Source organism: Melospiza georgiana, chromosome 29 (assembly GCF_028018845.1).
Source record: "Melospiza georgiana isolate bMelGeo1 chromosome 29, bMelGeo1.pri, whole genome shotgun sequence".
Taxonomy (NCBI): Eukaryota; Metazoa; Chordata; class Aves; order Passeriformes; family Passerellidae; genus Melospiza; species Melospiza georgiana.
The window spans coordinates 5,157,693-5,173,052 of record NC_080458.1 but is presented as its reverse complement, the minus strand read 5'-3'; the positions used below and the strand labels follow the sequence as shown (position 1 = coordinate 5,173,052).

The 15,360-nt window shown below is 66.4% G+C and overlaps 2 protein-coding genes across 2 annotated transcripts; one reads left to right on the top strand and one right to left on the bottom strand.

The window, feature by feature from the left end:
- Positions 1 to 2,083: 2,083 nt before the first annotated feature.
- Positions 2,084 to 4,493, top strand: WNT1 (Wnt family member 1). The gene is made up of 4 exons (XM_058042159.1): positions 2,084 to 2,184; positions 2,423 to 2,676; positions 2,889 to 3,154; positions 3,796 to 4,493. The coding sequence occupies exons 1-4, from the start codon at positions 2,084 to 2,086 to the stop codon at positions 4,282 to 4,284; spliced, it is 1,110 nt and encodes a 369-aa protein (XP_057898142.1). The 3' UTR covers positions 4,285 to 4,493.
- An 8,891-nt stretch (positions 4,494 to 13,384) lies between these two features.
- DDN (dendrin) lies at positions 13,385 to 15,019 on the bottom strand. The gene is made up of 2 exons (XM_058042155.1): positions 14,613 to 15,019; positions 13,385 to 14,514 (listed from the first exon to the last, which is right to left on the bottom strand). The coding sequence occupies exons 1-2, from the start codon at positions 14,786 to 14,788 to the stop codon at positions 13,491 to 13,493; spliced, it is 1,200 nt and encodes a 399-aa protein (XP_057898138.1). The 5' UTR covers positions 14,789 to 15,019; the 3' UTR covers positions 13,385 to 13,490.
- Positions 15,020 to 15,360: the final 341 nt, after the last annotated feature.

The following is a 15,360-nucleotide window of genomic DNA, read 5'->3' as shown; positions in this document are numbered from 1 at the left end:
GGCAGGTACCGGGGGCGCCGAGCAGCACCGGGCGCCCCGACGGCTGCGGGAACTGTTCCAGCGGCACCCCAGAACTGGGGGGGGGATCCCGAGCACCGGGCTGCAGCACAGAGGGGATGGGGGGGACGGGGGCTCGGGGCAGCAGGCAGCGAGTGCGAGCACCGGAGAGTGCCGGGATGGAGCGGGGGAGGCGAGGGCCGCGGTTGCGCCCCGCCGCTGGTGGCACAGCTCCGGGCAGGGCCCTCCCAGCCGCGCCCCGGGGCCTCCCCGCGGCCGCTGACCTCAGCCCCGGGAGCCCCGACGGGGCGGAGGCCCGAGGGCGTGGACACGGCCCGGCCCGGCCGGGAACCGGGGCGGGGGAGGCGGGAGCGCCGCGCTGGAGCAGACCCCGGCTCGGCCCTGGGTTCCTCCCGGGCCGGGGGAAGGGCTGCGGGTGGGTGCCGGTGCGAGCCCCCCACCCCCGCCGCCGTTCCCGGGGCTTTGTCCGTCCTTGAATTAAACTGGAGAGCGGCGGCCCCGGGCCGTGACGGGCCAGCGGGGCTAATCCGGCCCCGCATGACTGGTCCGGGGAAACCGCGGCGGGGGGATTACCCCCCCCGGTTCCCGCCCCAACGGGGGACTCAGCTCAGGGCCCCCGGCCCGTCGGGCCCCGCGCTGGGGACTTCACACCCACCCACAACCGGCCCGGGCGGGGGGTGACGGGGACAGTCGTGTCCCAACCGGGACCGGGCCAGCACCGGCCCTGCGTGTCCGTGTTCTGGCCGTGGGCGCGTCCGGCCGCCGCCATCCGAGCACCCCCTGCCCTTCCTTCTGTCCGCCCTCCCTCAATCCCTCCGGTCCATCCCTACCTCCGACACCCGGTACCGGCCCAGAGCGGGCTCTCCGGGGCAGCGGGAGCCGTGCGGGGCCGTGCTGCGCCCACGCGGGTTGTGCACACCGTTCACGGGGGTCCGGGACAGCCCGGGACAAGCCGGGCTCCAGCGGCTGGAAGAGGCTGTAGCCCCCGTTCCACCGGGCAAGGAGTAGGACGGGACAGGGCTCCGTGGGCTCCGGAGGGGCGCCCGGCAGCCTCGACGGTCCCCGTCCCCGGGCACCGCACGTCGCGTCCCCCGGGAAGCCCCGGGACGGTGTCCCCGGCCTTTCCCGTGCGCCCGGGACTGTCCCGGAGCTCTGCCTCCCCCGTGCGCCCGGGACTGTCCCGGGATATCCCGTCACTCCTTGCCCCTGTGCACCCCGGGCTGTCCCGGGACATCCCGGGCTATCCCCGTTCCCCGCTCCCTCCGTGCGCCCGCAGCCGTCCGGGGCCATCCCGGGTTATTCCGGGACCGGCTCCTCCTCGCACCGGGAGCTGTCGCGGGCCGGTGCCGGTGCCTGCAGAACGTGCGCGCGGGACGGCGGGGAAGGCGGGGGGCGGCCGCCGGGAGCTCTGGGCACGGGGCCGGGGCGCAGCCACCCCGCCGGGCTAATCCGGGCCGTGACGGACAGCCCCGGCGCCGCCGCTCCCGCCGCCCCGTAAGAGATGCCGCAGCTCCGCCGCTCCCCATTGTTAGGGCGAGGACGCGGGGAGGCCCCGCGCGGCGGGACCGGCCCACGGGGACCCTCCGCGCCGCCCCTATAAGAGGGAAGGGGCTGGAAGATGCTCCCGGGTGCTGAGCGCTGTGCCGAGCCCAGTCCAGCCGTGCCGGCTCCCCGGGGAGCTGCCGGTACCGACCACCGGCACCGGGTACCGAGAGCCAGCAGCGGTACCGACGCGCAGAGTGCCGAGCGCCGGCTCCCCAGAAGCGGCACCGCGAACGGAGCGCCCGACGCCGCGCTCCGGGGCCCGCTCGGTGCGCGCTGGGCACCGCACCCCCGACGCCGCGCCCCGGCCACCGGCTGCAGCCCCGGTGGCGGCGGCGGTGCCGGCCCGGCCCGCCCGCCCGGCGCTCCCCGCGTCCCCCCGCGGCCGTCCTGATCTCGGAGCCGCCCCGCGCGTCCGGAAACACGCGTGGATGTAGCGGCCGGGCCGGGGGCTCTGCGGCACCATAAATACCGGGACGGCCGCTCGCCCGCGCACTCTGCCGGGGCTCCCGGGGCCGGAGCCATGCGCGCCGCCGCGCTGGGGCTGGCGCTCCGGGCACTCTGGGCTCTGGCCCTCTCCTCGCTCTCCAACACGCTGGCAGTGAACAACAGCGGCCGGTGGTGGTGAGTCGGACGGCACCGGCACCGGTACCGGCACCGGGGTGGTGAGGCGGGAGGGCGGGGCCGGCACGGGAACAGCAGGGACTGCCCTGCGCGCAGGAATGGGGCGTGTGGGGGAACACGGGGCTGCGAGCCGCCTTTGGGATCCCTGCAGGGGATGCTGCGGTGGCAGCGAGGAACCTGCAGGGAGGCCGAGGTGAGGAGGGAGGCGCTGGGGTCACCATCCCCACCTGTGCCGCAGGGGCATCATCAACGTGGCCTCGTCCACCAACCTGCTGACCGACTCCAAGAACGTGCAGCTGGTGCTGGACCCCAGCCTGCAGCTGCTGAGCCGAAAGCAGCGCAAGCTGATCCGGCAGAACCCCGGCATCCTGCACAGCGTCAGCTCCGGCCTCCAGACCGCCATCAAGGAGTGCAAGTGGCAGTTCCGCAACCGCCGCTGGAACTGCCCCACCTCGCAGGGCCCCAACATCTTCGGCAAAATCGTCAACAGGGGTGAGGCTGGCTGGGGGGGAAGCACGGGGGTCCCCCAGACCTCCTCCACGCACCCCCCAAGTCGGGATGCTCATCTCTGTGGCCATCTCTGTCCCCTCTGTACCCCTGGTGTCTATGGGGCATCACCAGCTCGTTGTGATGGAGGGTTGGGGGTGTCAGTGGGTGCCCCCTCCCCATGCTGGCAGCACCCTGAGGCCCCGCTCCCTCCGCAGGCTGCCGGGAGACAGCGTTCATCTTTGCCATCACCAGCGCCGGCGTGACGCACTCGGTGGCCCGGTCGTGCTCGGAGGGCTCCATCGAGTCCTGCACCTGTGACTACCGGCGCCGCGGGCCCGGGGGTCCCGACTGGCACTGGGGGGGCTGCAGTGACAACATCGACTTCGGCCGCCTCTTTGGGAGGGAGTTTGTGGACTCCAGTGAGAAGGGCCGGGACCTGCGTTTCCTCATGAACCTGCACAACAACGAGGCTGGGCGCATGGTGAGGGCACCGGGGGCTTGCTGAGGGCACTGGGGTGGGCACAGAGATGAGTGAGGCCACCAAAACCTTCAGCCTGTTCCCATGTGTGTGTTGGGAGCAGTTGGGGATGGGTTTTGTGCTTGTCTTTGGGATAAATGATGTCTGAGGGATGTGACACTGCAGAAATGAGGGGTGTAGGAGCGTCCTCAGGGGGATCTCAACCTGCTCACAAAGCCCCAAATTCCCCTTTCCTTCCAGACACAGAGATGAGCACAACCACCAAGACCTTCAGCCTGTTCCTATGTGTGTGTTGGGAACAGTTGGAGATGGGTTTTGTGCTTGTCTTTGGGACGAGTGATTGTCTAAGAGATGTGACAGTGAAGAAATGAGGGGTGTAGGAGCGTCCTCAGGGGGATCTCAACCTGCTCACAAAGCCCCAAATTCCCCTTTTCTTCCAGGCACAGAGATGAGCACGGCCACCAAAACCTTCTGCCTGTTCCCATGTGTCTTGGGAACAGTTGGAGATGGGTTTTGTGCTTGTCTTTGGGACGAGTGATGTCTGAGAGATGTGACAGTGCAGAAATGAGGGGTGTAGGAGCACGGTGGTCCCTAGGGTGGCTCTCAGGCTGCTCACAAAGCCCCAAATTCCCCTTCCCTTCCAGACCGTCTTCTCGGAGATGCGCCAGGAGTGCAAGTGCCACGGCATGTCGGGCTCCTGCACCGTGCGCACCTGCTGGATGCGGCTGCCCACCTTCCGCGCCGTGGGCGACGTCCTGAAGGATCGCTTCGACGGCGCTTCCCGCGTCATCTACGGCAACAAGGGCAGCAACCGCGCGTCGCGGGTGGAGCTGCACCACCTGGAGCCCGAGAACCCGGCCCACAAACCCCCCTCGCCCCACGACCTGGTGTACTTCGAGAAGTCGCCCAATTTCTGCACCTACAGCGGGAAGATGGGCACGGCGGGCACGGCCGGGAGGTTCTGCAACAGCTCCTCGCCGGGGCTGGACGGGTGCGAGCTGCTGTGCTGCGGGCGCGGGTACCGCACGCGCACCCAGCGCGTCACCGAGCGCTGCAACTGCACCTTCCACTGGTGCTGCCACGTCAGCTGCCTCAACTGCACCAACACGCAGGTGCTGCACGAGTGCCTGTGAGCTTGCCCTGTGCCCAGCCCCGGACGGGGGTCAGCGCCACCCACCCCCCATGACGGGTGCCCGGCTGGATTGAAGGCACCTATGGGTGGGGGGGTGTGGATGTGTCCTAGGGACCCCCGTCCTGCCGTGGGTGGGCTCAGTGTCAAGCACCTTGCTGGCCACTCCTCGGCTCCACGGGGTCACTTCTTGCTGTAAATAAAATATTTATTGTGGACGGTTTGGTGCTGCCACCCCTCCCTGCTTCGCTGGCCCCAGGCCCTGTTTTTTATAATGAAAGATAATAATAATTAATAATAATTAATAATAATGATGCTTTGTTACAGGTGTCATTGATAGCCTTTAGAGAAGAATAAAGAATATATTTTTATCAGTCTTGCCCCTGATTTGTGTCTGGGGAGAGCTGGGGGAAGGAGGGGGGACACCAACGCATCCCAAACCGTGCGATGAGCTGTCCATCTGTCCATCCATCCCTTCTCCATCCCCATTCCTGTCTGCCTGCTGTCCGTCCATCTCTCTCCTCCTTCCCTCCGCTCTCCGCCATCCCCTCCCCGCAGACCCCGTCCCTTCTCCCGCTGTGCCCGTCTCCATCGCAGCCATTCCCGGCCGGGACCGTGCAATCCCCAGGGCTGCCCATCACCATGGCACCTTGACTGCAGCATCTCCGACGCTGGAATTCGCCGGGGCGGTCGGGCTGGTGCCGCCGAGGCCGGGAGTTGGGAGCGGCCCCGGGAGGCGCAAGACGACAGACAGGGAATGAGCATCGTCCATCACCGCTACCGGCCGGGGCTGACGGCTCCCCTCGGCTCCGGGGGAAAAGCAGGGCCGGGGGAGGGCACCGGGGTTACCGGGGCAGGGGCCAGAGGGGACAGAGATGGCCACCGGCCCCACAAACAGCCCGACATCCGCGTGTGACCACAAGAGAAATGATGTGGAGAAGCGGGAGGGTGCAGCTCCGTTGGTTGGCAGGTGCTCTGCTGGCATGGGATGGGCATTTCTGCGGGGCAGGCTTGCCTCAGGATGGGCATCCCTCTGGAATGGGCATCCCTTTGGAATGGGCATCTTCTTGGCACAGTCCAGGAGTGGGCACCCAGCCAGGATGGGAATTCAGCTCTCAGGACGTGCCCTGAGATGGGATTTTTCCCTGGGATAAGCATCCCAAAGGGGTGGGCACATCCCCAGAATGGGCATCTTCTTGGCACAGTCCAGGAGTGGGCACCCAGCCAGGATGGGAATTCAGCACACAGGACGTGCCCTGAGATGGGTTTTTCCCTGGGATAAGCATCCCAAAGGGGTGGGCACATCCCCAGAATGGGCACCCTTGGGAAAGGCATCCTTCTGGGACAGGCATCCCATCAGAATGGGCATTCCTTTGGAATGGGCATCTTCTTGGCACAGTCCAGGAGTGGGCACCCAGCCAGGATGGGGATTCAGCTCTCAGGACGTGCCTTGAGATGGGATTTTTTTTCTGGGATAAGCATCCCAAAGGGGTGGGCACATCCCCAGAATGGGCACCCTTGGGACAGTCCAGGAGTGGGCACCACACCAGGATGGGAATTCAGCTCTCAGGACGTGCCTTGAGATGGGATTTTTTTTCTGGGATAAGCATCCCAAAGGGGTGGGCACATGCCCAGAAGGGGCACCCTTGGCAAGGGCATCCCTCTGGGACAGGCATCCCACGGGGATGGCCACAGGCTCCACACAATTCCCCTGCACTATTTCACACTTGGGGACATCAAAACCTCCTTCTCTGCGCTTGGGGGACCCCCAGCCCGGTGTCCCGGGGGTGCCCAGAGCCCGGGCTCCCCCCCCAGAGCCGGGAACCTCTCGGGGCCCCTGAGGCTGCACCGCATCAAAGGCTGCGGGATGACGCTGCCACCACCCGAAATATCCCGCGGAGCCGATAGTGGAAAAGTTGATGTTTCGAGACTCAAAAGGAGGAGGGGGGGGAAAAACACCCTGGGGGCCCCCGCTGCCCGCGCCGAGGTCAAAACACAGCCCGGCGTGGAGAATAAAATACCAAAAAGGCGAGGAAAAACGCCTGGAAAGGAACACAGCCCGAAATAACCCTCCGAGCATCTCCCGCCTGCCCGTTTATCTGCCTGCTAAATTCTGCTCCTGCTTCAGCATGAAAATAGCCTGTTTTCCTGCGGTAGGAGTCAGGAATATAGATAATGACATTCTTATAAGTCACCTCTGTTACTCAGCTTTTCCTGCGTGTCCTGCTGGGCACCTCGGGCAGCCGCCGCGACCCCCAGGTGGGCAGGGGCACCCTGGGCACGGGGCACAGACCTCCCCTGGCGTGGACAAATATGCCTGGGTGCTGGAAATAGCTGCTGTGGGCCAGCTGAAGGCCAGGGAGAGGGCGGTGCCATCCTGCAGCGGGCTGTCACATCTGGGAAGCCGGGTAACAGCTGGATGGTGGCCACAAGCTGGGCCTGCTGAGGGATGGGACAGCCCCGTTTTCAGGGATGGGGCTCTGCCTGGGGATGCGGGACAGAGAGACACACAGAAATGCAGGACAGAGGGACAGGAGGGCTTCCAGGACAGAGATGGCGTTCCCCAGAAATGTGGGACACTGGGATAGGACAATGCCCAGGGGTGCAGGACAGAGGGACAGAGCCATGCCCAGGAGTGCAGACAGAGGGACAGAGCAATGCCCAGGGGTGCAGGACAGAGGGACACAGCCATGCCCAGGGGTGCAGACAGAGGGACACAGCCCTGCCCAGTGGTGCAGACAGAGGGACACAGCCATGCCCAGGGGTGCAGGACAGTGGGGTGGTGACATTCCCCAACGTGCAGGACAGAAGGACAGGACAATACCCAAAGTTTCTGGACAGAGGGACAGGATGACACAGAGAGATGCAGAACAGAGCTGTGCCTAGAGGTGTGGGACAGAGGGATGGTGTCATTCCCAGAATCCAGGAAAAGGGACGGGACTGTGGCCAGAGGTGCAGGACAGAGGAATTGTGGCATTCCAGAGGTGCAGGACAGAGGAATTGTGGCATTCCCAGGGGTGCAGGACAGAGGAATTGTGTCATTCCCAGGGGTACAGGACAGAGGAATTGTGGCATTCCCAGGGGTGCAGGACAGAGGAATTGTGGCATTCCAGAGGTGCAGGACAGAGGAATTGTGGCATTCCAGAGGTGCAGGACAGGACAGTGCCCAGAAGTGCAGGACAGAGGAATTGTGTTATTCCCAGGGGTGCAGGACAGAGGAATTGTGTTATTCTCAAAGGTACAGGACAGAGGAATTGTGTCATTCCAGAGGTGCAGGACAGGGGAATTGCGTCATTCCAGAGGTGCAGGACAGGGGAATTGTGTCATTCCCAGAGGTGCAGGACAGGGGAATTCTGTCACTCCCAGAGGTGCAGGACAGGACAGTGCCCAGAGGTGCAGGACAGAGGAATTGTGGCATTCCAGAGGTGCAGGACAGAGGAATTGTGTCATTCCCAGGGGTGCAGGACAGAGGAATTGTGGCATTCCAGAGGTGCAGGACAGAGGAATTGTGTCATTCCCAGGGGTGCAGGACAGAGGAATTGTGTCATTCCCAGGGGTGCAGGACAGAGGAATTGTGGCATTCCAGAGGTGCAGGACAGAGGAATTGTGGCATTCCCAGGGGTGCAGGACAGAGGAATTGTGGCATTCCCAGGGGTACAGGACAGAGGAATTGTGTCATTCCCAGGGGTACAGGACAGAGGAATTGTGTCATTCCTAGAGGTACAGGACAAGACAGTGTCCAGAGGTGCAGGACAGAGGAATTCTGTCATTCCCAGAGGTGCAGGACAGAGGAATTGTGTCATTCCAGAGGTGCAGGACAGAGGAATTGTGTCATTCCAGGGGTGCAGGACAAGGGAATTCTGTCATTCCTAGAGCTGCAGGACAGGACAGTGCCCAGAAGTGCAGGACAGGGGAATTGTGGCATTCCCAGGGGTGCAGGACAGAGGAATTGTGGCACTCCAGAGGTGCAGGACAAGGGAATTCTGTCACTCCTAGAGGTACAGGACAGGACAGTGCCCAGAAGTGCAGGACAGGGGAATTCTGTCATTCCCAGAGGTGCAGGACAGGACAGTGCCCAGAAGTGTGGGGCAGGAGGACTCTGCCATTTCCAGAAATGCACGACAGAAGGGCAGAACAGCATCCAGAGGTGCAGGACAGACACACAGAGCTGTGCCCACCTGGCCCCATGCCACCTGCAGGACCATCCCCATCCCATCCCATCCCACCCCATCCCATCCCATCCCATCCCATCCCATCCCATCCCATCCCATCCCATCCCATCCCATCCCATCCCATCCCATCCCATCCCATCCCATCCCATCCCCTGTCACCATCACCAGCGGCACAGCCCCGTGCCGGCTCCCCTCGCCTCCGGTCGATGCGGACCCACGTCCCGCCAGCTCCCGGCTTGTCCGGCCGCCCCCTCCCATCCGCCGCATTCCTCCGGCGCGGGGCCAACGCGCCCAGCAACGGTGGCAGCGCTGGCCTCTAATCCCCGGGCATGCCAGCCCCGGGGGGACCGTCGCCGTCACCCACTCCCTGATAGGTGACCAAGGCCCGAGACGAACAATTAGGGACAAAGCGGAGCCGCCGGGGGCTAACGCCGGCCTTCACGGGTGCCTTGTGCGGCATTCGGCGGGTTTAATGAATTGTCCATCAATCCTTTCAGCTCCGCTCGCCCGGGCTGGATTAATCTGAGAAGCCGCAGTGGGGAAGGAGCCGCTAAGCCTGTATTTATTACTCTGCCATTGTAACTAATTGAGGTAATTATCTGTGACTCCAACCCCGCGCAACAATGGCGCATTCAGCGGGCCCTTCCCACCGGCTCCTCGCGCGGCCTGGGAGAGGCGGCACCGCGGGCCGGGACACGGGGACGCGGCGGGGACGGTGGCGTGGGGACGGTCAGGGTGTCAGCAGGTGGCACCGCGCTGCGGGGACGCGGACAGCGCTGCTGGCACGCGTGGGATGTGGCACGGCCGGTGCCAGCTGCACGGGAGGGTCATGGCTCTGTGGGGACACTGCCAACAGCAGCGCACACACGGATCTTTGGGGACATCGTTGTCACCAGTGACACACAAATGTCACAGCTGGCTGGGGGCACTGCCAGCACTGGCACATACATGGATGTGGTTCCTTTTGGACATGGCATGGCCGGTGCCAGCTGCATGTGAGGGTCACGGCTCTGTGGGGACAATGCCAGCAGCAGCGCACACATGGACACGGATCTTTGGGGACATCGTTGTCACCAGAGTGTCACCAGTGCCACATAAATATCACAGCTCACTGGGGACACCGCCATTACTGGCACATACATGGGCAGGGCTCCTTTGGGACATTGCCAACACCAGTGACACATGACAGGGCTCCTTTTGGACATGGCATGGCCGGTGCCAGCTGCACGGGAGGGTCATGGCTCTGTGGGGACAATGCCAGCAGCAGTGCACACATGGACACGGATCTCTGGGGACATCGTTGTCACCAGAGTGTCACCAGTGACACACAAATGTCACAGCTGGCTGGGGGCACTGCCAGCACTGGCACATACATGGGCAGGGCTCCTTTGGGACAGGGATCCCTTGGGAAATGGCACAGCCGGTGCCAGCTGCACGTGAGGGTCACGGCTCTGTGGGGACATTGCCAACAGCAGCGCACACATGGACACGGATCTTTGGGGACATCGTTGTCACGAGTGACACACGAAGGTCACAGCTCGCTGCACTGGCACATACATGGACATGGTTCCTTTGGGACATGGCATGGCCGTGCCAGCTGCACGTGAGGGTCACGGTTCTGTGGGGGCACTGCCAACAGCAGCGCACACATGGACACGGATATTTGGGGACATCGTTGTCACCAGAGTGTCACCAGTGACACACAAATGTCACAGCTGGCTGGGGGCACTGCCAGCACTGGCACATACATGGGCAGGGCTCCTTTGGCACATTGCCAGCTCCAGTGACACACGACACACGGCTCTCTGGGCACGCCAGCCACCACCAGTGCCACACAGGGCTTGTGGCTGTCTGGGGACAGCAGCAGGACACACACACACACACACGGGGACAGGCCTGCGGTGACATCGCTGTCGCGAGTGACACACAAAGCTCTCAGACACCACCAGCACCCACCACACTCACTCAGAGCTGGCACTGCCCTCTGGGGACACCGCCGTCACCGGTGACACGCGAGGGTCACAACTCCCTGCCCTGGTGACACCTGGCACTGCCCGGCACGGATGTCACACGTGGCTGGCGCTTCTTTGGGGACACAGCACCGCTCCGGGGGCAGGCAGGACCCCGGTGCCCCCCCGGTGCCCCCCCCGGTGCCCCCCGGTGCCCCCCGGTGCCCCCCCGGTGCCCCCCGGTGCCCTCCGGTGCCATCGCTCACCGGCTGCGCGGCGACATCTGGCGGCCACACGCGTCCCTCTGCGGGGGCTCCGGTAGCGGGCGGGACCCCCCGGTCGCGGGCGTTGTCACCCGGTTGGCACGGGCTGAGGTTGGCACTGGCACCCCCGAGGCTGCGGCGCGTTCCGGTGCCCCCGGGGGTGCCAGGGGAAGGCGGCGGCGCCGGCGCGGCCCGAATTAGAGGGTGAATTTCCCGGCGGGAGCGGCAGCGCCGCTGCCCCCGCGTCTGGGGCACCCCGGCGGGCACCGCGCCGGGCCGTGACGGGCTGTGCTAGGCCGTGCCAGGCTGGGCTGGGCCGTGCCAGGTTATACCAGCCTGTGCTGAGCCGTGCCAGGTTATACCAGCCTGTGCTGAGCCGTGCCAGCCTGTGCTGGGCTGTGCCAGCCTGTGCTGGGCCGTGCCAGCCTGTGCTGAGCCGTGCCAGGTTATACCAGCCTGTGCTGGGCTGTGCCAGGTTATACCAGCCTGTGCTGAGCCGTGCCAGGCTGTGCTGAGCCGTGCCAGGCTGGGCTGGGCCGTGCCAGGTTATACCAGCCTGTGCTGAGCCGTGCCAGGCTGTGCTGAGCCGTGCCAGGTTATACCAGGCTGTGCCAAGCTGTGGTAGTTTGTGTTGAGCCGTGCCAGGTTGAACTAGCCTGTGCTGAGCTGTGCCAGGCTGTGCTGAGCCGTGCCAAGCTGTGCCAGGCTATACCAAGCTGTGCCAGGCCATGCCAAGCTGTGCCAGGCTATACCAAGCTATGCCGAGATGTTCTGGGTCATACCAAGCCACGTTCCAAACTGTGCCAGGCTGTGCCAGGCTGCACCGTGCTGTGACAATCCGCGGCTCACACCGCACCTTGCCACCCACCCTATGCCGTGCCAGGCCATGCCAAACCGTGCCAAGGCTGCTGAGTTGACCTTGGCTCTTCTGGGCTTTTCCAAGCTGTGCCAGGCTGCTGTGCCAAGCTGTGCCAGGCTATACCAAGCTGTGCCAGGCCATGCCAAGCTGTGCCAAGACATGTTGGTTATACCAAGCCGCGTTCCAAACTCTGCCAGGCTGCATCATGCTGTGACAATCCGTGGCTCACACCACACCTTGCCAACCATCCTATGCCGTGCCAGGCCATGCCAAACCATGCCAGGCTGCCGTGCCAAGCTGTGCCAGGCTATACCCAGCTGTGCCAGGCCATGCCAAGCTGTGCCAGGCTATACCAAGCTATGCCGAGATGTTCTGGGTCATACCAAGCCACGTTCCAAACTGTGCCAGGCTGTGCCAGGCTGCATCGTGCCGTGACAATCCGCGGCTCACACCGCACCTTGCCAACCACCCCTATGCCGTGCCAGGCCATGCCAAGCCGTGCCAGGTGCCACGGGGGGGCTGCAATCGCCGTTGCGGCCAGAGCCAGGTGTGGCACTTGGATGCCAGCACAGGGGGACACATTGCGGGGGTGGCGCTGCCCCGGGGTGCCCCCCCGGCCTCCCGGGGTGCCCCGTGCCGTGCCCTCCGCGCCGGTGGCACCGCGGTAATGACAGGGTCGCGCCGGGCCGGCGGGGGAGGAGCCGGGTTTAAAAAAGGCGCAAATTGGCCGCGATATTTGTGCGGTTTCCTGGGGATCCTCCTCCCTTCCCTCCCTCCTGCGGTGACTCACGGAGCTGGCGGCTCTTTGGGGGGCACAGTGACTCACTGGGGGTCCCCCCCCGGCCGTGACGTGCGGCTGCTGGTGGCCCTGCTGTGCCACCTGCTCGTTATGGGGGGCACGGCGGGGGTGGCACGTCCTGCCCGCGTTGTGACGCACCGTGGTGGCCGCAGGGACACCCGGGACCTCCGTGTGACCCGTAACGGGACAGCGGGGATGTCGCGGGGGCGTGCCCGGACAGCCGAGCGCTTGTTGGGGGGCACGGAGCGACCTGAAGGGGTGACACTGTTGGGGGGCACGGAGTGGCCTGAAGGGGTGACACTGTTGGGTGACACTGTTGGGGGGCACGGAGTGACCTGAAGGGGTGACACTGTTGGGGGGCACGGAGTGGCCTGAAGGGGTGACACTGTTGGGTGACACTGTTGGGGGGCACGGAGTGACCCGAAGGGGTGACACTGTTGGGGGGCACGGAGTGACCTGAAGGGGTGACACTGTTGGGGGGCACTGAGTGACCTGAAGGGGTGACACTGTTGGGGGGCACGGAGTGACTTGAAGGGGTGACACTGTTGGGGGGCACGGAGTGACCTGAAGGGGTGACACTGTTGGGGGGCACAGAAGGGGTGACACTGTTGGGGGGCACCGAGTGACCTGAAGGGGGTGACACTGTTGGGGGGCACGGGGTGACCCGAAGGGGGTGACACTGTTGGGGGGCACGGGGTGACCTGAAGGGGTGACACTGTTGGGGGGCACGGAGTGACCTGAAGGGGGTGACACTGTTGGGGGGCACGGGGTGACCTGAAGGGGTGACACTGTTGGGGGGCACCGAGTGACCTGAAGGGGGTGACACTGTTGGGGGGCACGGAGTGACCCGAAGGGGTGACACTGTTGGGGGGCACGGAGTGACCTGAAGGGGGTGACACTGTTGGGGGGCACGGAGTGACCCGAAGGGGTGACACTGTTGGGGGGCACGGAGTGACCTGAAGGGGGTGACACTGTTGGGGGGCACGGAGTGACCCGAAGGGGTGACACCCCCCCACCCCGACCTCCCCCAAACAGCGACAGAGGCAGCGCGGGGGATCCCGGAGCTTTTATTGGGGTCAGCCCGTGGGAACTCCAGCCCTGAGCGCCTGAGGACCACGCCCCGCCAAGCCCCGCCCCCAAAACGCCACACCCCGCCAAGCCCCGCCCCTCAGGCCGGGGTGGGGCTGGCGGGGCCCGGGGGGGCTCCGGCGCTCTCCAGGCTGCTGCTGCTGCTGCTGTAGGCTCGGGGGTCTCGGCAGAGGCGCTGCCGGGACCCCCCCACGCTGCTCTCGGCATCCGAGTCCGAGTCGGGCGCCGTGTGCCGGCGGATGCGGGACACGGCTTCCCGCAATGCCTGCGCGTACAGCACCGGCCGCCGCGGCGGGGGCCGCCCCCGGGCACCCCTGCAGCCCCCCGGGCTGTGCCACGGGCTGCGGGGGCTGCCGGGCGGCTCCCGGGGCGGCGAGGGCGCTGCCGAAGCGCCGCCGACCCCGGCGGGCACCGAAGGGCTGCGAGGAGGGGATGCCCTGGCATAGCGGACCTGCTGGCGCTGCGGGGGTGGCACGTACTGGGCGCGGACCACCACGCGGGTGGCATCGATGAGGACGTGGCCTCCCGTTCCCCGCTGCCCCCTGCCGCGCCCCGGTGCCCGCTCCCGGCCGGCCGCCGCCCGTGGCAGCGTCTGGCAGTGCCGGGGGCCGGTGCCAGGCCCTGCTGGGGACAGCAGCGTCGCACGGGGCCACCGGTGCTTGGCCTCGGTGGCCGCCCGGGGCAGAGTGTGGCTCCAGGCGCCCGGCACAGCGCCCCGGGCCCGAGGAGGAGCCGCCGGGGGGCTGCGGGGTCCCCGCGGGGGTCGCAGCTGGAGGGTGCGGTGGGGACCGTCATAGGCGGGGGGTGCGATGTAAGGGGGGGGTCCCCCTCGGCGGCCGTGGGCGGCCTGCACCCGCTGCATGTGCACCTCGTACGTGGGGGGGCCCTGCTTGTCCCCCGACACCGAGGGGGGCCGAGGGGTGGGCACGGCGTGACCCCCCCAGGGTCCGCTGCTGCCCCCCGGCCCCTCAAGCCGTGGTGGGGGGCAGGGGGTGGGGGGCACCCGGGGCCGGGCTGTGAAGTCCTGCAGGCCACAAGGGGGGTTGGAGGGCGCTGGGGGCCAAGGGGGGGCCAGCTCGGCCACAAAGCGTTTCTCCAGGTACCTGCAAGACAGAGAGGGGAGTGAGGGCAGCGAGGGAGGGGAGCAGGGCAGGGGAGCGGGACGGACCCCCCCCAGCCCCAAATGGCGGTCCCCACTCACGCGTACTCCCCGGCGATGCGGCGGTAGGTCCAGGGCGGCTCGGGCCAGCAGCCCGCGGCCATGCCGCCACCACCCGGGCTGCAACACGCCACCGTGTCGATCTCCACCAGCACCAGCTTGGTCCGCTCGCAGATCCGCAGGCGCCCCGCACCGCCCCGCTCCGGACCCCCCAGCATCGCCCCGGCCCACACGGGGGTCCCCACGGTGGCGGGGGGGGGCTCGGCGGAGCCTCGGCGGTGCCAGCAGCCCGCCCGCACGCACCCACCTGCCGCACGCGTGCCCCCGGTGCCCCCGTGTCCCGCCCGGTGCCACCTCGGGCCACGCTGACCCCGGCGGCAGCGGCGCACGGCGGGGACCCCACCGGCCGTCCCAGGGGTGTCGGTGTGTCGCGTGTGTGTGTTTGTGTGTCCCCCCCCCCCTTTCCCTCGCCCCGCGGGATCCCTTCCCCCCCCTGCGACAAGCAGGCGATGGCGGGTTTGGCACCGAGCGCTGCAGCCCACGCGGGCTCCGAGCGGAGCTTAGCAACCCTCCGGCGGCGGCATGGCAACCGGCAAACCGGCACGGCCCCCCTCCCGAGTCCCCCGGGCCCCCCGGTACCTGCCCGGCGCTCCCCTGGCACTGCCGGAGCCCGGCACTGGCACGGACGCGGTGCCCGGGCCGGCCGTCCCCTCCCCGCCAGGAATGTGCCTCGCTCAGCACGGCCGGGCCTCGCACCTCCCCTGCGGACACCGGCTGCGAACCGCGCTGT